The 22480-nt window shown below is 35.6% G+C and overlaps 1 protein-coding gene and 1 pseudogene across 3 annotated transcripts in view; both read left to right on the top strand.

Annotated features, from left to right (window-relative positions):
• OLFM3 (olfactomedin 3) overlaps positions 1 to 19547 on the top strand; it is a 184051-nt gene extending 164504 nt beyond the window's left edge. For 2 of the 3 annotated variants that reach the window (XM_019799376.2, XM_034653983.1), the window contains 2 exons: positions 15216 to 15322; positions 16494 to 19547. In XM_019799376.2, coding sequence (XP_019654935.1) covers positions 15216 to 15322; positions 16494 to 17171 — 785 coding nt within the window. In that variant the 3' untranslated portion in view covers positions 17172 to 19547. The remainder of the gene's footprint in view (positions 1 to 15215; positions 15323 to 16493) is intronic. The other variant, XM_011224601.3, reaches the window with a different exon arrangement.
• LOC109489573 lies at positions 8882 to 9318 on the top strand (annotated as a pseudogene).
• Positions 19548 to 22480: the final 2933 nt, after the last annotated feature.

The following is a 22480-nucleotide window of genomic DNA, read 5'->3' as shown; positions in this document are numbered from 1 at the left end:
ATAGATGTTTAATGTAGATTATAATCAGGCTTTCCAGTCCTCTGCCCCCCACTCCCTCAGGTCAGTTCTATTTTAGGGCAATGCTGTGGTGCCATCTAGTGAGCCACAGGATGCGTCTTGCTATTAACACAGTTTTGAGACTCCATGTCCAACAGAAGTAGCAGTAATGCTCAAACTTTAGGTTGGGGCACCTGGGTGGCTCAGTTGGTTAAGCGTCTGCCTTCGGCTCAGGTCATGATCTCAGGGTCCTGGAATTGAGCCCTACATTGGGCTCCCTGCTCAGCGGAGAGCCTGCTTCTCTCTCTCCCCCGGCTGCTCCCCCTGCTGTGCTCTCTCTCTCTCTCTCTCTGTCAAATAAACAAATAACATCTTAAAAAAAAAAAGAAAAAATTTTAAAAAACACAAAACTTTAGGTCACAAGTATGAAATTTGGATTACTGACATGTTTATGCCAAATCAGATTTTAAAAGGGAAACCAAATTGTCTATGTGGTAATAGACTTATTTGCTCATTCAACAAATACTTATCAGCTCTTGAGTACATGCTGGCTCTCTGCTAGGTACTGGGCGATACCAAGATGAGTAGCACACTGTCTCCCTCTTCTGTTAAGAAGTTTACATTTTAGTGGAGACAATGAGCCCAAAAGTAGTTCACTACAGCAATACTGACAGCCTACTGCCTGGCAAGCACTATGCCAGCTGTTTTACGCGTTGTTAGTACTAACCACTGCAAGAACTCTGGATTAGGCAATATTATTGGCAATTTATGCTCAGTTTAAATTAATTTACCAAAGGTACATGTTGGAGGCAGCGTCTTTAAACCCAAGTTCCTTCTGAATTCAAAGGCAGATTTCGTCCCCAGATTTCTTTCTTTTTTGCTATAGAAAGAAAGGGGCTAGAGGATCGTTTTTATTCTTCCCTAAACCCCACTCACATCATTCCTCTCTCCAACCAATCTCTTAAAACCACCTCTTTCCTGCTTCCTCATTTCCACCACCCTAACACAGACTGTCATTCATCATCTCTCATTTCAATTACTGCAGTGGCCTCCTACCCACTTCCCTTTACCTGAAATCATTCCCTCTCCGCCACATGAGCTGTTTAGAGGAGTCTTTTCCAACTGCAAATCTAATCGTATTATACTTATGTTTAAATGATTTGCTTTTAAAATTAAATCCAAATAGCTTTCCATGGTCTGTCTTGATGACGTGGATTCTGCCTAAATCTCCAGCCCTTTTGTCACAAGTTCTCATCATGTACTCACTATAAGCTTTAGCCATTCTGATCTTTCAGTTCCTCAGTCATGCATGCTTTCTTGCCTGGACATTGTCTTCTACCCTGTCATGGAACATTCTTCCACCTTACCTATCCAAATGCTAATGATTTTGCATTTAATACACCAGACACCAACTTTCTTATGGAGCCTTCTCTGATTGTCCCTGTATGTTGTTGGACTAGCCTGGCATAGTCTCCCAGAGTGTCCCATCCCACTCCCCATGATACTTGGCACACTTTTCAGAAAATGCCCATTTGCTTTTTTTTTTTTAATTTTTTTAATCTTTACCCCCTTAAAGACAAGTTGTCCCTCCTTTGAGAGGTCAGGGGCCATCTATGTCTGATCCTAGCTGAATTCTTGTAGACTATCATAAAACACCTGAAACATAGTAGGTAAACATTAGTGTCTACAGAGGGTTTGAGAGCAAATTTTTTTTTAATTTTATTTACGTATTAGAGAGAAAGAGAGCACAAGCAGGGGGAGCAGCAGGCAGAGGCAGAGGGAGAAGTAGGCTCCCTTCGGAGCAGGAAGCCTGATGCGGGGCTCGATTCCAGGACCCTGGGATCATGACCTGAGCCGAAGGCAGATGCTTAACCAACTGAGTCACCCAGGTGCCCCTAGAGAGCAAATATTTTTTTAAAGATTTATTTTATTTATTGGTGGGGGGAGGAGGGCGGAAGGAGAGGGAGAGAGAGTCTTAAGCACACTCTGCACTGAGTATGGAGCCTGACGCAGGGCTCGATCTCATGACCCTGAGATCATGACCTGAGGCAAAACCAAGAGTCGGTCGCTTAACTGACTGTGCCACCCAGATGCCCTGAGAGCAAATATTTTTAAAATAAAAAGCTTTATGTTGCATTCAAGAAATAAATCAGTATATGTCAAATATAAAACATCTGTATCTTTTACAAAGTCAAAACTCTTTTGGGAAAAAAAAAGACAACAAAAGCACAGCCTTCTTTAACCTTCGTTTCTGTTGCCACCTGTCCTTTTTTCAATGGCAGTGGAACGGTTCGTTACAAAACACATGATATTTGGTTCTACCTAGCACTTAAAACAAGAGACACTGAAAATCTTAGTGAAAACAGGAATTAATAGAAAAGCCAAACTGTGTGCCTGGGGTGGAGCGGAGTGCGATTTAAGTTGGAAATTTAGTAAGGGAAATTTATAAGAATATCCCCACAGATTAAATTGAGAAGATCTTCAAATGAGTTGTTTAGCAAGGACAGTTCTACTTTCCCTAAAATTCTAGATTGTAATGCAGAATGCAATTGCTCCAGTATCCAAGTAGTTGGTGATGACTCATTCTTCCAGAATCCTGGAACCCTCATTATTTTAGCACATTTTTGGGTAATTGGTATATTTTACCATAAATGGGTTTATTATTTATCTTTCTTTTTATGTCCTACATTTTCCTAGATTACAACTAAATGATATGACTTATAAGGATATAAAAATTGTACTTTCAGAAGCAAGCATGAACTGCCAAATTATTTGGGATTTCATAATATAATTCTGTTCCATTCAAACTGGATGTTAAATAGCCTTCTCTAACTGAAACATATGCTCATAATATAAGCTCTATCCCAGAAAAAGTTGGAATAATTTTAAGAATAATTGCATAAATCAAATCAAGAGAAATAAAATGGTCACCTTCCTCAAATTCATTGTATTTTTGAATATACAGAACCATACACATGCAATACATTATAAAATGCAAATTATAATAACTTGATAAATTTAAAACTTAATTTTGGAAAAAGACAGGTATTTAGAAACATGTTATTCTTGACCTTATTTACCAGACACCCACCAAAAACTCATTCTAGTGTCCTATCCAATAATCAATTATGTCCATCATTATCACCACCCTTCTGTCAGTAGTATAAGTGGCAAGATTAAATACACAAATAAAATTTTAAGTAATATACATAGATTTTACCATATGTTACTCGAATTCACTATGTATGGTAGAGACAAACTTATTTTCAGTAGATTTAATAGACTTTAAAGATCAAATCATATCTACTTCTTGCTACATGAGTTCTCCAATGGCCTTAAGTAAAAAGAAATAACAGTCTGTCATAAAGATATTCACTACTCCATTTAATTTACTTATATGGGCATGGCCTTAGGATTTAAATCCAGAAGCTGTTAGTCCAGGTTATTACAAGATACAATTATATACTGAAGAAATAAACAAAAGACAGATGGTTTTTATGCTTCATTGATCCAAACAACAGATCTGCTGAATCCCAAATGATATATTGTCCTGAGCTACTGATTGATAAATATGGATTGCAACTGATCATAGAACGTTTAATGTCTAAAAGTCATCAGAAAATAAAATGGTTACTTTCCTAAACTATCTATTCAGCATATTTTCTGAATATACACAATCATACATATGGCATATATTATAAAATACTAATATTTTCATGTGTCCAACTGTAGACAGAGGAGCATAGCAGGAGAAAATCAATGAAGCGAGACTCCTAACTTCCTTCTTTGCCATCCACTTTTGCAAGAACATTGGTCTTCCAGGCATTTGGGAACATTTCCTTTCTGTCTGGCTTTGTCCTCGCATAAAGTGAGAGTAAAGTAAGAAAGATAATGATTTATTTGAACAAAAACTAGTTTTGGGGAGCCAAGACATAGAAATGACTTCTATTGTTTATTTTAATTTATTTTTACAATTTTTGCATTTCATCAGAATCTGAAAATACCTATGTTCATTTAACACTAATATCCATAAAATTATAACTGAAAAAGTAGCCAGCTGTTTATAAATTCCCACATCTTTAATTTTACCAATTTCACTTATCAAGATGAATTCTAGCTCAGAATCAAATAACTATTTAGAAGATAAACTTCAACTGGGAAGAAATCAACATTGACAGGCCTGTTTTTCTGCTTCCCAAGAATAACAGTAGATGACAATGAAGATGTCCATGTTAACCCTGTGTTTTACCACAACCACAAATACCACCTTCTTCCCAGCAACATACAAAAGATTGCCGATCCCCTATCCACTCAATGTTCCCTTAATTAGAATAAGAAAATAACAAGCTTCAAAACTTCTTTGAGATGAGGAAACTCTATCCCAGAGAGTAAGTGAATTATCCAATTTTATATGATGATTTAATGCTGCAGCTTAGATTAGGAACCAGATCCCCCAACACCCACCTCAGCACTCTAACCTGGATGAAATATACCACACGAACATGTCCTTGGAAAATTTCTGGGAATTTGTGGGAATAAAAACAAAGACACCTTTCCCCATCCCCCCAAAAAAGTATAAAAAGATAGCTAGAGTCATGGATACTCATGGTCCCTAAATAGATTACCATCTACTCATGGGGTTCATTTATTTAATCATTCTCTTTTCCATCTCCCTGCTCTACTAGATTATTTCTAAAGGCAAACAAACTTTTCTTAATAACATCAGCACAATAATAAAAATTTCCATGACGCTTTATTTCTGTACCCTCATCTCCTCGCTTCTTTTCCTTTGAAAGAATCTTCTATAGCTGCTGCTTTAATTTACAGTCTTCAAAACCAACTGTGACCCAGCTTCTGTTCTTAACACTATCTTCGTGTGATTCTTGTGATCGCCAGTGACTGCTTGCTGCTAGCTTCCATGATCATTTCTGTGAGCTTATTAGATATCTCAGTGGTATTCCCACAAGTCAGTACTTCACCCTTCTTAAAAGACTGGTTGTTTTTTTTGTTTTTTGTTTTTTTTTTTCTTAACACTGCACTATTTTTAGGTCCCATTTGTAGCTTCTTTTGAGCTCTTTCCTGGGTCACAATGCCCCACAGCTCTGTTCTAAATGCTTTTCTTTTTCTGTATATGTCCTTCCTCTAAGGCAATATTTAGCCTCTGGCTTTCAGAAGACTGTTAAAACTGTCTCAAAAGGGTGTCTGTGCTCCCTAGATTTTTATACTATCTTCTTTACACCTCCACTGGCATGCATACCAGTCATGAACAACTTAAAATAATCTGTACTGAATTCTTGATCTTTTCTTCCAAACCCATTCCTTCTCCAGTCACTTCCTGCGAGTAAATGGCAATATACTCTTCCCAGATGAACAAACCAAAATTTGGATGTTATCTCGGACTATTTTTTTTTAATTTAAGGTTTCCTTCAATTCCTCTTTTTACTTTCCATCTTAACATCTATTCTGTAGCCAGTGCTATCAACTTTATCCCAAAAAACATAACTCAAACCATCTACTATTTTCCATCCCCATCACCCCTTCCATCATATCTCACCTGGACCAATGTGACAATCTCTTAACTGGTCTTTCTGCTTATACTGTATTCCCTTTGTAATTAATTTCCACATGTTACCTAGAGTGATCTTTTTAAAATGTAGTGCTCACATTCTGTCACTCCCCTATCTTCTTAAAATTCTCTGATAGATTTCCATCATACCTAGAATAAAATCCAAATACTCTGACTTCACATAGCCTCCTCTTCTGGACCACCTCTCTAACCTCTTCTACTTTTCCAAGTATGATGGAGACACACTGACCTTTTTTTTTTTTTTTATCTTTTTTTAAATTTCTGTGTCCCTTAACTCACCAACGTATCCGGATATAAGACCTTTGCAAGAACAGTGAGAATAACTAACATTTATTAAATTATACATATATTTCTTAATCTTCCCAATAACCCTGTGAAATAGATATTATTACTGTTGTTACCCATGAGACACTGGGAGGTTAAAAACTGTTCAAGATCCCCAGTAAGTAAGTGATAGAATCAGGACCCAAATCCAGACAGTCAGACCGCCCCCCTCAGCTTTAAGAAGCCGCCATCTAGCTGATCTACTGCCTGGATGGCCTTCCCTTCAGCTTGTGGTTCCATGGCTGACTTCTTGTCAGTTAGATCTCAGATTAAATACTACCCTTTCTGAGAGGTCCTCCCTACTCACCCAGTCTAAAGCAGCGCCCCCCCAGTCACTATCAAATTATTCTATTTAAATATATGCATTAAAATTTTTCCTACCTGATATATTTCCTTGTTTGCTTATTTCTTTCTTTCATCCCCTTTCTTCAAAATGGAATCTTCACCAGAATAAAAGTGTCATGTTTTGCTTACATTGTAATTCTAGTACATAGAACAGTGCTTGATACTCATTAAATCTTAGCTTGATGAACTAATGAGTAATGAAATCAATAAATGAGTCAATGAATAAATGACTCATTTTAAGATGTTATTGTTTTAAAATTGTTGATACTTTGAGCTGTTACAATTTTTCACTTCAAGTGTGCTTTGTAGATTAATGCTATAAAATTTGATTTACTCAGAGAATGTCACTGTGGGGTAGAAAGTTATGGTGGCTCAAGGTCAAATCCAGGGTGGTGCCAGGAAGACAAAGGCTGACATTGCACATTGTGAGTCACTGAGCAGATGGGAGATAGCTAATGGGTGACAGAGATGGAAGAAAATGATGGAGAGGGGAATCACTTAGAAGAATCAAAGAATGCAAAACACAAAATTCATAAATGTTCACAGGAATCTCTCTGGCCAGAAACTACATATAAAATATCTTTATCTGGAACTAGAACTCACATAGTTTCACTTGCATCTTTTAAAAAATTTTTTAGAGAGAGAGTGAGCAAGTACAAGTGGGCGGGGGAGAGACTCTCAAACAGCCTCCATGTCCACTGCGGAATTTGACACAGGGCTCAATCTGACAACCTGAGATCATGACTTGAGCCTAAATCCAGAGTTGGACGCTCAACTAACTGAGCCACCCAGGTGCACATGCATATTTTAAAAATGGTTTACATCTAACTTAAAAATCCATTCACAAACAAAAACATACACTGAAATCTCATAAAGTTTGCAAAATTTTATTGATTTACTAGATTATAGAGATAAGTTTCCTTCACACAGACATAAGTTGTCCAACGACAGCTACCATTAAGACACATATGCAAGACCAAATCAGCGAGATCTAATAAGAAATACAATTGCTAAATATGTCCTTTCTTGACTCTCACATTCATTTTTTTCTTTTAAGATTTTATTTATTTAGTTGAGAGAGAAGCAGGAGTGGGGAGGAGGGAATGGCAGAGGGAGAGGAGAAGCAGACTCCCCGCTGAGCAGGAAGCCTGAGACAGGGCTGCTATATCCCAGGGCCCTGGGATGATGACCTGAGCTGAAGGCAGATGCTTAACCAACTGAGTCACCCAGGCACTCCCTCACATTCACTTTTTATAGAAAATTAAACATGGGAAACTAGTTGAACTTGCTCGTTTCTTTCTACGTTTGACAATTTATGTATGTTTTGTAGAAGAACAAAGGTAAATGTGGTTTAAAATGAGATAAATTTCAAGTTATCTAAGTAGGCTGTCTTAATGGAAGAGGTGCTTATCTATTTTAGTACTCAGGGCTGACTTTCTACAATTTTTATTTAATATCAATATAATTTTATTTAATATCAGTTTAATACATCCTTTTTCTCTCAGTATAGTTTGGTCTGAAATCACTTCTTCATTTAACTTTCCTTGTCAGTTGATTCAAAAAAGAAAAAGAAGAAGAAAATAAGAAGTGGAAAGTTATGACAAGCAATGGTATTATGAGAAGCTACACCACATGGACCTATTTTGTCTCCCTCTTCTCCTTATATTCCCAGCAGCTAACACAATATTGGCACATAAGTTCTTAGTAAATGGTTGTTAAATGAATAAATTAATGATTTTACATTTAAATATTAAGAACTGGTTTTACCCTCTAGAGTATTTCAGAGAAAATGTCCATTGCTACAAGAAGTAAGCAAAGTTATTTTTAGTTTAGGTGTCAGAAGCTTTTAAGTCCTGGTGTAAATTCTGTCTTAATTCCTGGTCTAAGTGATCCAAGCTCAGCAGTGTGTCTTTGCCATATGGATACAATGCTGGGTTATATCCAAACACCACAGAAGCCAAGACACCTCAAGCGACTGATTTGCTGTCAGTTTTTGGAAATGCTGATTATATGAAATTCATGGCACAATTCCTAGTCCCAAATATAGTTCTTGTACAGGTTTTAACTAATCCATCCAACTCAATTCATATTAAAGTTATGGACATAAACTGAGTCCAGACACTCATTCACACCCATAAATTGAATCAACACATGAAACAGGCACTTATCTGAGGCAAATATGGGCTTTGTGTCTTCTTGCTTTGTCCAAATTGTACTTTGGCCTTGAGGCAATAGAGGCCACCTATGTTAGAGGAGCTGACTTTGCCAATAAAGAAGGTTAAAAATCTCATTTTGAGTTTTAATTGTAGAGTCTGGCCATCTAAAGTGTGAAGTCAAACTCCATAGCTACAAAATCTCCATTCATTTTCAGTATCAAAACAACTTGAGGTCACTATAATTTCTCTCTGTGTTTCCATTTGGTCATTTCCTCTGGATATAAAGTGTTACAGAAATGAACATTCCATCATGTTTATGTTTCAAATTGAGACATTACATTGATCTATATCCAGAACTAGTTTTAACTGACTTCTGAGATTCCAGATATCTTTTTTTCAAAAGTTCAGTCATTTTTAAAAGATATTCTCACTCCTTCCTTTTGTGGCCATCACTGAAGCTCCAGTGGCCAAAATGAAATTCAGTCCCTTTGTGACTTCTGACTAGAGCAAGAACTGTAAAAGGCATTTTCATGCTCCTTCTCACATCTACAGGAAGAGTATGTCTTTCTCTCTTCCCAAAAGCTCAGACAGAAGTACAATGTTCAGTGCATGCCCATACAAAAAGACGATAAAGTGCAGGTTGGGTGAGGACACTACAAAGGTCAGCAAATGTGCAAAGTAGCCCAGGTTTACAGGACAAAATATGTCATCTCCATTGAATGAGTACAGTGGGAGAAGGCAAATGGCACAACTACCCGTGTGGGCATTCACTCTAGCAAGACGGTTCTCAGTAATCTAAAACTGGATAAAGACCACAAAAAGATCCTTGAACATAAAGCCAAATCTCACCAAGTAGAAAAAGAAAAGGGCAAATATAAGGAAGAAACAATCGGGAAGGTGCAGGAATAAAGTAATGTTATATATAACTTTCAATAAAAACTGTTAAAAAAATAAAAATAAGGTATTTTAAAAGAAATTTTAGGGGCACCTGGGTGGCACAGTGGTTAAGCGTCTGCCTTCGGCTCAGGGCGTGATCCCAGCGTTATGGGATCGAGCCCCACATCAGGCTCTTCCGCTGAGCCTGCTTCTTCCTCTCCCACTCCCCCTGCTTGTGTTCCCTCTCTCGCTGGCTGCCTCTATCTCTGTCGAATAAATAAATAAAATCTTTAAAAAAAAAAAAGAAATTTTAGACTAATTTTTCCTCCTATGCAAAGTGGGTCATATTTTTCCTAGGTCATAGTCATTATTTTGAAATAAAACGCACAGCATTTCTACTTGAATAACATGCATAATATCTCTTAGAACAGCTCCTACATGTGTACTAACAAATGTAATCACCTATTAGCTTTTCTTAACATCTCTGAGAAATAACTGATAAGTGTAATTCATAGTAAGGATTCTAATTTTTTTTTTAAGGTTGAAATAATTAAAGAGAAAGTCATTGCCATGTCACCTGTAAGACAGAGATGGAAGAACACAATTTCAATCTAGTCCTTACAGGACTGAAGCCAAATTAAAATTCAGAATACTCACAGCTTTCATTTCTGGAAACTATTTCTATCTTCAATTTCCACCTACTTCCTACACCTGCAAGGAAGCATGGCATTTAAAAACCTGAAAATTATTTTTCAATAGGCAATATACAATTGTGACTTTTGCTTTTTAAATTTAATGGCTAATATTAAGTTTTTGCAATTATTTTAACTTTTAAAATTATAATTTAGGGATGCCTGGGTGGATCAGTCGGTTAAGCGTCTGCGTTCGGCTCAGGTCATGATTCTAGGGTCCTGGGACGGAGCCCCACATTGGGCTCCTTGCTCAGTGGGGAGCCTGCTTCTCCCTCTGCCTGCTGCTCCCCCTGCTTGTGTGCTCTCTCTCTTGCTCTCACTCTCTCTCTCTCTCTGACAAATAATCTTTAAAAAACATAAAAACATAATCTTAAGAAAACATAAAATAAAATTATAATTTAAATATTGTATGCACATGACTAGAAAATTATATGCTTAGAGTAAAAAGAACTTAGAATAAAAAGGAAGTCTCCTTCTCCAGAGACAACCACATTTAAGTTTAATTTTAGTGCTTTAGGTGGTTAAATCTGTATTTCTAATAATATGCTTATTTTTCTACTTTTTTTAGGGGGGTTATCAATTTTGGACATTGTTTACTGACTTCCTGCTCAGCAAAATGCAGACTTAAGTCACTTAGCCAAAGGCACTTCCTTGTCTCTTCATAATATGGTTTCATGACTATTCAAATTCAACCCTTATCAACTTTGTAACTTCATGCCTCATATTTAAGTCTTTAACACCCTATTTTTATTTTTATTTTTTTTTAATTTATTTATTAGACAGACAGAGATAGAGACAGCCAGCGAGAGAGGGAACACAAGCAGGGGGAGTGGGAGAGGAAGAAGCAGGCTCATAGCTGAGGAGCCTGATGTGGGGCTCGATCCCATAACGCCGGGATCACGCCCTGAGCTGAAGGCAGACGCTTAACCGCTGTGCCACCCAGGCGCCCCTAACACCCTATTTTTAATTATGATGTCAGTTACACCTCCATCTTTCTTTCTTCTCTTCTCCTAATTTTTAACTCTTTCATAGTGTGAACTTGACCTATTCTTCTATGTTATCATGGTTGGAAACATTTCGTTGTTTCTATAATCACAGAGAGGATGAAGTATCTGTTAAGTATTCTGCAATTAGTTTACGGCTGATTCTACAAGTTAAACATGAATGTTTTCCTTATTATGACAATGCTCACGCTGTTCTTCAGGAATTAAGTGGTGGACTCTAATGTATTCCTTTTCTCTCAGTCCAATTTCATATCATCTGTGCCATTCAAAAGAGAAGATTTACTAGAGTCAAGTCCAAATGTATTTTCCTTTTATGTTTGTACTTCAATAATTGACTTCACCATATGCAGTTTTTCTTAGAGGATCTCATACAGTATTTCTGGAGATCAATTCCTCTTATTTCTGAGACCTCCCTCCTGCACATGTCTGTCCATTCTGGACTAATTGCTCTCAAGGACTACTGTGCAGTTGTCATTCTGGGACCACAAGTTACTGTTTTCCTGATCTCCTGTCTTCCCCTGTCTCAGTTTACTGTTTATTTTACTACAATATATGCTCAGGTAACTTCTTAAGAAAAAGTACATTGTAGGTAAACTTTGGAAAGTTTACATGTGCAACAAGATCCCTAGTATAGCTTCCTCTGATTTTTCTCCCTAAATATAAAGGCCCTGATTGTTGTCTTCCCAAATCCAGTATTGGTAAGCCCAATGCCAGTCTAATTCTTATCTGTTTGCATGTGACCAACTCACATTCTTTCTCTGAAAAGTTCCGTTTTCTTCTCTTTATTATTAATCTGCTAAAATGTCACAGTAATTTTCTAAGACTAAATCTTTTTTCATTCATTATGACATGCCCTTTTAGTATGAACACAGGTTTCCCCCATTATATGAGAGTAGAGCATTCTTACAAAAACTTTCAGAAACCGAAATGGCACAAACCAAAGAAGCAGTAACCAGTACTTCACATGAAAAATATCTTGAGCATTTCCAAACTCAAAAAATAACCTCTTTCAGGTTTTTCTGGTACCTGAGAACACATCTTGCTAACAGACGCACAAAATAAATCCAGATAAAGCACCGGTGCTCATAGTCACAGTTCAAAGCTACAGCAGCTCAACGCTGAGATTCTGAGTATGGTTCCCAGGGAAGGGGCTTGGTGGCGCCACTCTCTCTGCTCAGGGAAGCACAAACTTTTGAAGGGCAGAGGAGACCTGTATTTAGGTTTTGTAAGTGGGGAAATAACCTGTATAATTTCTTTGATAATTTACTCTTTTCCTCTCCTTTCACTGTAGAAACTTGCTCTTCTGATGTAAGACTTCTAAGTTGAGATCCTACATGCATCTATCTTTTTTCTGTATTCATGTCTATATTTCTGTTTTCATTTTCCAACCTATTTTTAGAAATGTAATCATATTTTTAATTTCATGTAGCTCTTCTTGTTTTCCTTTTACAGTGAACGGTCTACAATTTACAAAACTCTCTAAAGATCTTAGTATCTTAGCATCTCTTCTGCTCTATATTCTTTCTCTTCTTATGGGCTCTGTCTTCTCTGCACTTTTACTTTAGTCATTCTCATTGTAAGCTTTTTGAAAACACATGCTAATCCTTGGTGGTCCATTCATTTTTAAAGATCTGAACAATAAATCTGCTTGGAAACCGTGTGTTTAGGTAGAGCTTGCCACTTTATTCCACAGTGGGTAAGGCAGGAGACTACCAATGTCAGAATGCAGGGGCCTTTGTTCGGGACCTCCTATGCCTCCATTAGTTCCCCTAATCCTTTTCAAGTCTTTAACACTGATTTGCAGATTTTTTTTTTTTTTCAAAGCTGCTTCCTGAGGTCCTGGATCTAGAGATGAAGACAGGATTGACTGCTTTTCAGGCATGCTTTCAGTGACCTATATCCCTCCCAATACCCTTACAGTAACTGTTTGTGAGTCCCTTCTCTTCTTCAAAGCAGAACAGCTCCCTCCTTAGCAATTGTCTCTTCTGTCTACACACACTGATGCATCTTATCTTATCCTACATCTTTAATTACCATTCTATCACCTTCTGCCTTCTAGAAATTGGTTAAAGTTTCTTCTCTACTAATGACTCTCATACCACTCTCTTTGCTCTAGGCTTTTCCACCCATGTTTTTACTCCTTTACTATCATTTTAATTAGATCTTAGGGAAGGAGATAAACGCATGTATTAGTCCATTCTATTAAGCCAGAGTTACTTTTCATATTTTACCTTATTTTGCTATTTGTATTTTAACAAAAGAATTTATTATTTATGCCTAAGGGGAGAAAACATATTTGTGGTATTTTTTAGGGGATGGGATATCTTCGTATTTATTTCAATTCTCTTGAAATTTTCATGCATTTAGCATCTATGAACTTAGAAATATTTATGTGGGACATTATTAGGGATCATATTATTTTCACTTACAGTGCAAAGAATATACTCAATGAGATTCATTCAGACTGTATTTGCTTTTGCCTAGTTCAAATTGGTGCTACTTACCCATGTATTGTTCATAGATTTATACCAAGTTGAGTTGATATATTCTAAACAGGGTTAGCCCAGTGTTTTGCTATTCAATACAAATAATGCCATAAAGTCTTTTTAATTATTTGCCTAGTTTATCAGTTTTTAGGAAATTATAAGTAATTCATTTATATAAAGCATATAAAAATACCATCATATCTAATTTCTTTCACAGAAGGAGAAAAAAAAACGTACTCCATTCAGGTTTCATGAAGTGCTATAGATTATTAAATGTGTAATTACCACTGAAATAATAGTAAAAAAATACATGATGTTATCATCCATCACCTTCCTAACTAAACAGCTTTACTAAGCTTTACCAGTTACAAACTATTCTTATGAGGAACACATACAGAGAAAAAGTTAAAATAAGGTCTAAGCTACAGTTAGTAATGTCCTTGATTTGCTTTGAGGATCTGTTCTTTATCTTCCAAATATACGGGAATAGGAATGAGCTAGAAATGTATAAATTCTGGGCGCCTGGGTGGCACAGTCGTTAAGCGTCTGCCTTTGGCTCAGGGCGTGATCCTGGCGTTCTAGGATCAAGTCCCACGTCGGGCTCCTCCGCTGGGAGCCTGCTTCTTCCTCTCCCACTCCCTTGCTGTGTTCCCTCTCTCGCTGGCTGTCTCTCTGTCACATAAATAAATAAAATCTTTAAAAAAAAAGAAATTTATAAATTCTAGGGATAGGTAGAAAATGCAACAAACACTGCACAAACAGAACAAAAAAATTTAATCAAAAAAAGAACAGGGGGAAAAAGGTGGGGGTGTAAATGGATGGGAAAGGTATTCCTTTCTATAGACTAAAGGTCAGACTTAGAGGTACTCAGACTGCCTTTCACAATGTGTATAAGTAATTTTTAATTTTTGCTGTTTAAAATCTTAAAAAATGCCTGGGTTTCTGTTTGGCTTAGGCTTTGGCATTTATGAAGTCTGTTTTCCTAAAATCTTGAAGCTATGGTGATAAGGATATTACAATTTTTCAAGAAAGTCATTAATTTTTCATCATGTAGTGCACTGATTGATACTTTACATCTTTCACTGCATATGTCTACAGGGTCTTGAGGGCTTGAGTTTTCTGGAGATTTTTTGTTTGCACCTTCAATGGCTGCTGCATCAGGCCCTGCTATCTGCACAAGGCATTTACCCTTCAAAACTCTACCTCTTTCAGGTAGACTGTGATTGAATTTTTATTGCTATATTCTGTAAAGATATCTTTCACAGGAGCTGCTCATTCACCAATACTTAAAATCAGATTGTGAAGCTCCTTCTGGCTTGCGTAAGTTGTCCAAAGTCTCAAGGCATAGGGGAGGGGGAAGGGTAGGAGAGCTGGTGATAGGTAAACAGGCCCATGGTCAATTTGTTCAATTTTTCTGACTACTTTACTTAAATGAAGCAGCTGCTAAATTGGTATGATGATAATGACTTCCCTCACTATTTCTTTCCAGACTGTACAAATCATTTCCCATTTTAAAACTCCTACTCTTTAGATTTAGAGCACTGAAAAAGCAGCTACTCATGGTTCAAATTATAGTTAAATGCACAGCAATATGTGATATTAATCTCATGGATCTGCTTTATTTCAGGATCCCTTTCTTTGCTCTTGAGTATGGCATGAGTATGGTATGAGTTCGACTTTGGTATAAGTATATGTGTTGCAGTCATTGGTCATGTTCACCCAACATGTTTATGTTTCTCTAATTTCAGCATGTGGCAAATTGATGAAAATCACAGGCCCAATTACAGTCAAGACATCTGGAACCCGATTTGGTGCTTGGATGACAGATCCTTTAGCATCTGAAAAAAATAATAGAGTATGTTGCTTCCACAAACACCTTTGCTTAGAATCATGTTTTATTTGCACTTTATGTCTATTGAACTATTTATTTTCTTTAGGAATATTAGTTTCAACTTGGAAAGTGTTATGTTGTTTCCAAGTATTCTCTGTTTGATATTAACATATCTATAGTAACCTTATTTTAGCAAAATATTCCATCCAATAATTCACCAATAAATCAAATCGAATTCTTATTAGTTTTAATGTTTTTTTATGCTAATAAAGAGCTAATTACAAGTATACAAAATTCTCTATATACTCCTTCTAAAACCCGCTCCTTAGTGTGAGAAAAAAAAAATAACACTAAGTAAGTGAAAAACTCAAGAGCAACCAATTCACTAACAAGCTGAAATATCTCTGGAATCTAGAGGTAATTTTAAAGTAAATAGTACTGAAACTTTTGGAGTGTATTTTCATAAGTTGGCAATGCCTGTATTATGTAAATCAATATACTGGAAACTTACCATAGCATTATTTATGGTCTATCACAAAACTCAGTTTACATTAAGATTCTCAAGGGTTACATGCAAATGAATTAGTAGCTAAATTAATAAAATGGTTACACTAAAAAGCAGCTGTACCAATAAGCTGATCCAATGAACAAGCGTTACTGTAAGTTTCTATGGTATCCATAAAGGAGAAATAAATGAGTAAAATTACACCATATATTTTTCAGAGCAAAAGAATACATGAAGGTGTATTCTTTACTTGTAAGGTGTATTCTTTACATGTAAGAATACATGAAGGTGCTGAAGGTGATATTTTTTTGCAGTTATCACTGATTGCACTGATCTATCAGCTGAACAAAGTGACGTGATTTGCATTGATACATGTTTAGTTCACTCGATGATATGCACTGAATGGACAAAGAAATAAATAAATAATAAAGAGAACAGAAAGCAAATCAACTTCAAGCCAGTAAATTCAGCTGTTTGCTTTCCACAGAGAAAATGACTTTTTTTTTTTTTTTTTTTTTTTTTTTTTGCCTGCCGTGGTATCACACTGCAGGAGGTCAGCAGTAAAATAGTGTGGCTTTCAGATCCTGAGAATGGTGATATTAAAATGTGTTGACTCTCTCTGTCTTTATTTTGGAATTCTCAGAAAAGTACAAAATTCAGTCACTCCTTTTTTTTTCCCCGTTTCCTTAGGTCTGGTACATGGACAGTTATACTAACAATAAAATTGTTCGTGAGTACAAATCAATGGCCGACTTTGTCAGTGGGGCTGAGTCAAGGACATACAACCTCCCTTTCAAATGGGCTGGAACCAACCATGTTGTCTACAATGGCTCACTCTATTTTAACAAGTATCAGAGTAACATCATCATCAAATACAGCTTTGATATGGGGAGAGTGCTTGCCCAAAGAAGCCTCGAGTATGCTGGTTTTCACAACGTTTACCCCTATACATGGGGTGGATTCTCTGACATCGACCTGATGGCCGACGAGATTGGGCTGTGGGCTGTGTATGCAACTAACCAAAATGCTGGCAATATTGTCATCAGCCAACTTAACCAAGATACCTTAGAGGTGATGAAGAGCTGGAGCACTGGCTACCCTAAGAGAAGTGCAGGGGAATCTTTCATGATTTGTGGGACACTGTATGTCACCAATTCCCACTTAACGGGGGCCAAGGTGTATTACTCATATTCCACCAAAACGTCCACATATGAGTACACGGACATTCCTTTTCATAACCAATACTTTCACATATCCATGCTTGACTACAATGCAAGAGATAGAGCTCTTTATGCCTGGAACAATGGTCACCAGGTCCTATTCAATGTCACCCTTTTCCACATTATTAAGACTGAGGATGACACATAAGCAAATGTAATTTGTTTTCATTGATCAAAACCGTGTCATTTGTGATAAACTCTGTAGAACCCCTTCTGTTTTCCCTTTATTATAACTTTTCATCATTCTCCAAAGCATTTTTTATTATCAAGTTGGTTTTTCAAAAGTCAGCCAAGCCTGTCTAAATTAACCTGTTGGAAACACATCTTAACTCCTAAATTTACAGGGCCTATCATGTCCTTGTCATGAAAAGCACTAAAAAGAGCTTAAGTGGCTAAAGTTATAGTTTTGCAAAAGATTAATGATCTGCCTTATATTAGAGTCAGAGACTAATGATGGCTTAAATGCATGAATGTCTTTTTTTTTTTTTAATTCTGTCATTTTTTTACTGTCTTTTGCTCTACATCAGGAAATATTTTGGTAGGAATTAGGGGAAAAAAGCACTTTTCTCCCATTTATTTCTAAAAACCGATTTAAGGATTTTATTTATATGGAAAAAATATATTACTCATTTTGCTGTTATAGAATTCTCTGATGCGGTGCTGTACAGTCATTTTTAAATCTCTTGCTAACATTTTATTGGCAATATGTATTTCTACCATTGTAACCACCATTGTGCAATTGTATCTCTTCACTTCTGTGAAAGTAAGTAATATTTTTTATAAAATACACTGAAGTTTAATCTCAGTAATTATTATGGGCCAATTTTCAAGTGTGGTCAAAAAGGAAATATATTCTCGGCTTACCCCTTTATTTAAATTTATAAACTAAAAGGAAAATCGGACTAAATCCCTTACACAGAATATTTATTTTACCCCAAGTTTATTAGATCACTAATACTGAATGCTAAAACTGATTCACTATGGATGAGTTATTCTGTTCACTTCATTGAAAGCAACCCACATTGTTGCTTGCAAAGATGCAACTGAGTCAGAAAATTTAGCTTTGAGTTGACTTTACTCATTTACTACACAACCAAATTTTGTTCATGAATAAATATATTAGTGTTTTAACTTAAAATTTACACACAACTTGCAATAATGTAATTACTTGTGTCAGGACTCTGAAAGTACATGAGGCACATTTGGAAACTCTTAAAAAGAAAATTTCTGTGAGGTCATCTAGATTTACATTATGAGCTCTGGAGAGTTACTGGCAATATTAGTGCAAAAGAAAATGATGGGAAGACTTGGGAGTTGTCTGTGCGGTTTAAATGCGCAAAAGCCAATTCAGAAAACAAGATGGGAAGGCAACCCCTTGTTACCCTGATTCATAATGTGTGCAGAAACAATGTAACCAAAAAAGAAAGCTTTAATAATATTTTATGTTAATAACTCCAAAAACATATAATCAATATTTATCAAACATGTCGTTGAGTTTGGATGTCCTTTCCGTATGTCAAAAATACTTACCTAAGGCAGATTTACAGAAACTAATGTGGGTTGGTTTTACAATTTAAAAAGTATATTCTATAACAAATAATGTATAACTTAAATTGTGGTAAATGTTTAGTTTCATACATACATAATAACAATTTCCTTTGTAAAGTAAGGATATAATAATTCAGATGAAGCATTGTGTAAAGAAATGCTAACACTTAAGAGTAATTCATTTCAAATGTCACAAGTAAAACATAATTCTCAAATATCTCACTATCAAAGTCATAGAATTAAATAGCTCAATCTTGAGAGTGTTAAAGTTTCACAAAGATTTCTTTTCTTTTTTGCCTACAAAAAGTTAGCATGACTTAGTGACCACTCTGAGTCCTTTTGCAATGTTGTCTTCTCTTTTAAAATGTTTATATGAGTTCTCCTCTGCTTTTGAGAGTTAGAAAATTTAGGGGATTCACTCGTCATTATACACACACCACACAAGTAATCAGCCAATACTTTGTATATCAAGAGTTTGTATGAAGAAAGAAAGACAATTTCAAAAATGAATGAATTTTTAAGTAGATGGCCTCTGATGGATACCTGGGTCTTCATTACTTGTTTTTTAAAAAAATGATGTAATATAGTATCACATACATTCAAAACCTGGATGATCACAGCTTTTTTGTGAGATGTGCGGCTTGTAAAGCACTTTATTGTTTTCTATGTAAGGTATCATCACCATACCCAATTTCTAGTGTATGTGCTGCCAGGGCGAGCACACATTTTATTATTGTCAAAGAAGTGGGGGTAACATGAGTTTAAAAATGTGACTTGCATTAAACATTTACAGTTTAAAAGCATTTTTTCTTAATAAATTATTATCAGTTTTGTGCCTGATATAAGAACTTACTCTAATCACTGTTTTTTTTAATCTCAAATAAATTTTATGAGGGAAATAATTTACTATTTTAAAATCATTTACATAATCCTATCAGTAAAGAAGTCCAAGCTTAATCCTAAATGAACTGCAACCTTCTGAATTAACCAGATCATGAACAAACTTCCATGTCATTCCAATAATAACATGATCATGGTCTCATTGTGCTTGCGAGACATTTGTATTTGTGGCACTTGAATCACAGTACTTATTATCTACACTTATATCTATTAGCTCATAAAATGATAGTGTTTCAGTGCATTACTGGTATGTAGGATAAAGAGAAAATAATGATATGCCTAAATGTAACATTACAAGTAATTAGATAAGATCTACCATAAATTCAGAATCTCTGGGTTTTATCACCATACTCAGAGTCATTTCATCTTTGTAATCCATAGTACTCCTACTAATGAAATCTTGTCTTCAGAAACAATTTATTCCTAATAAGAAAATGGTCTTTCAAATCACTACCAAGCTTATGAGTATAAATTTTTCACACAGAAGAATTATTTTTTAAATATAACTATACAAAATTGTTCTTACGTTCTCCTAATAATAAAAGTTATTTTCCTACTAAGGTAAGTTTTACATATAATAATCTTTAAGCTTTATTCTCCTTAAAGAGTAGATTTTCGAAAAATAAAATAAAACTGTAGTGGTCTCCTTAGCGCTCAGGGTTACCAAATCATTTCTCCAAATGCTAAATTTGAATGCAACTGAGAGCAAAATTAAAACTATCCCTTCGAGTTAGAGCAAATATGAAAAAATAAACATTGCAGAGTTGCTAAAAGCTAAGCCTTCTAGAAATATATCAGACACTTTTGAACACAGAATTTAAAAATGGCATCTTGCTGACTTGACAAGGAAGGTACGATTATATCCTTTATGAACACTTTGAGTTCTGTGGCATTATAAAAGAATGGGCATTTACAGACAAATCTTACTTCACTTTCTCCATCATCACGTTAAGTGGACCACAAGAAGAATGACTAAAAAGTGGTCTACCTAGCACTATAGGCAGGGAGCATTAAATTAAAATTTAGCTGTTAGAGGATGACACAAAGCCTTAATCTCTAACTGCTCATAGCTAGAAGCACTGATTTCTAGAAAGTCTCAGAGGCACTAAATATCACTCAGTTCAGTAGGCTATATCCACACTGAAATCAAGATCATGGAATGGTTTCTGGTTCTAAAATTAAGTAAGCTTAGCATAAATAAATCTCTTAGGTAATAACTTCATAATCAGTGATTCTTCAGAGAAGGTCTGGGGCTTTGTAAAATATATTGTTTTGAATTTAACTTATACTAGAAAAAAAACAATGAAAACATTAGCTTATGGAAGGAAAATCAACTTCAAAATCTTTTAGCTATTTTTCTATGAAATAATGAATTCAACTGATGACAATCTCTTTCATAGAAAACTGCTCTATTCTTTAACCAATCAGAAAGAAAGCCTCCCAAGCTGACTTTACCAAGCTGATTTATCAGATTCACATCTTAAAATTATGTTATACAGTATATCCCTTTTGGTTGAACTAGTCCATTAGGCTTAGAGCAATTTTAATCCTGTTTGGATTCTGCTTTGTCTCCAAAATGTCAAACTGGTTGGCAGGAAACTTATCCCCTTTGAAGCTCAGTTCATTGATTGCCAAATAAGTTTTGCAAGTATAAATTATCATTAAACATGTCCTGAAAATGATATAAGGACATAAAACTGTACCTTGCCAAGAGTACTTAGTACCTTTCATAACTATAACCATCTTAAACAGTATTCCTAATTAGAGATGTAAAGCAATGTGGTATATAAGGAGAAGTTCTCAGGAATACCTTAGTGCTGCAAGACGTTTGCTGATACCATACACACAAACGCAGTTCAGTGCAAAGCTGCATCCCTACCAATGGTTTAGTCTGCCTAGAACAGCTCACACCCATATTCTAAAAGAAATAAATACATAGCCAAAATATTGCCATAATATGTCATTCCCTACCACAATCAGACCTAGAAATATCATATTATCAGCAGACATTTCCTGAAAATAAATATTATATGACAAAAGTCTTGAAAAGACCTCAAAAAATGAGCTGACTAAAAGAAGCATTAGCCATTTTAAATTTAAGCAAGTCATAGAAATTTATCATACTGAACTTGGTAATACATATCCAGCTAAGTTCTTCGTCTATATCATTCTTAACTTCATGAATTCATATACGTGACCAGTATGTAGTTTATGGACTTTCCAACTAGATAATACTGCATTATTTATTCATTATTTGAAAAATAATCCCTGAACGAAACTATGTATCTAGACAATTTCTAGATGCTAAGGATACAGCTGTCAACAGATAAGGTCTTGTTCATGTGCTTACATTTTAGTAAGAACAGGATGCAACAAAAATATTAATGAAAAATAAGTTCTGATTGTACTAATTGTTGTGAAGGAAATAAATACTTTAAGTCATAATAAGTGAGTGGATGTTTGCTAGGGGCAGGGTTGGGGTAGGAAGTGATATATTAGAGGGAACGGTAAAGGGCGATTTCTCTTAGAAGTAGCCCACCATGGTAAATTCAAAGAATGGAACGTCACAAATCCAATACACATACAAAATTTAACACCTTCCTTTATGTTCTTAGAAATCCATGGATCAAATATTTCTTTATATGTCTCTATTCTAGAAGTTATTTTTTTTTAACTTGGAGTTTAAGGATATACTACTTCTGGGCATGGCTGAACCCTGAAAATACGTGCTAAATGTACTGTATATATTGGTTGTACGTGCTTTCACACAGAGGATTCACAGCTTTCATCACACTCCCAAAGAACCATGACCCAAAAGATCACCACTATGTCAAAGCAATCTAATTTAATCACAAATTTACTAAACATCTTTATGATAAGCACTGAATGTCTGAATGTCTGTCATCTGTCTTGCAATCCAAAAATTTCAGCTTGCTTCAGAGAGGAAAAAAAATCAACACCCCAATATTATTGGTAATTTTTTTTCCTCAGAAGAACTCAAGATTACGT

Source organism: Ailuropoda melanoleuca, chromosome 2 (assembly GCF_002007445.2).
Source record: "Ailuropoda melanoleuca isolate Jingjing chromosome 2, ASM200744v2, whole genome shotgun sequence".
In the NCBI taxonomy this organism is placed as follows: Eukaryota; Metazoa; Chordata; class Mammalia; order Carnivora; family Ursidae; genus Ailuropoda; species Ailuropoda melanoleuca.
This window is presented reverse-complemented; position numbering and strand designations above follow the sequence as displayed.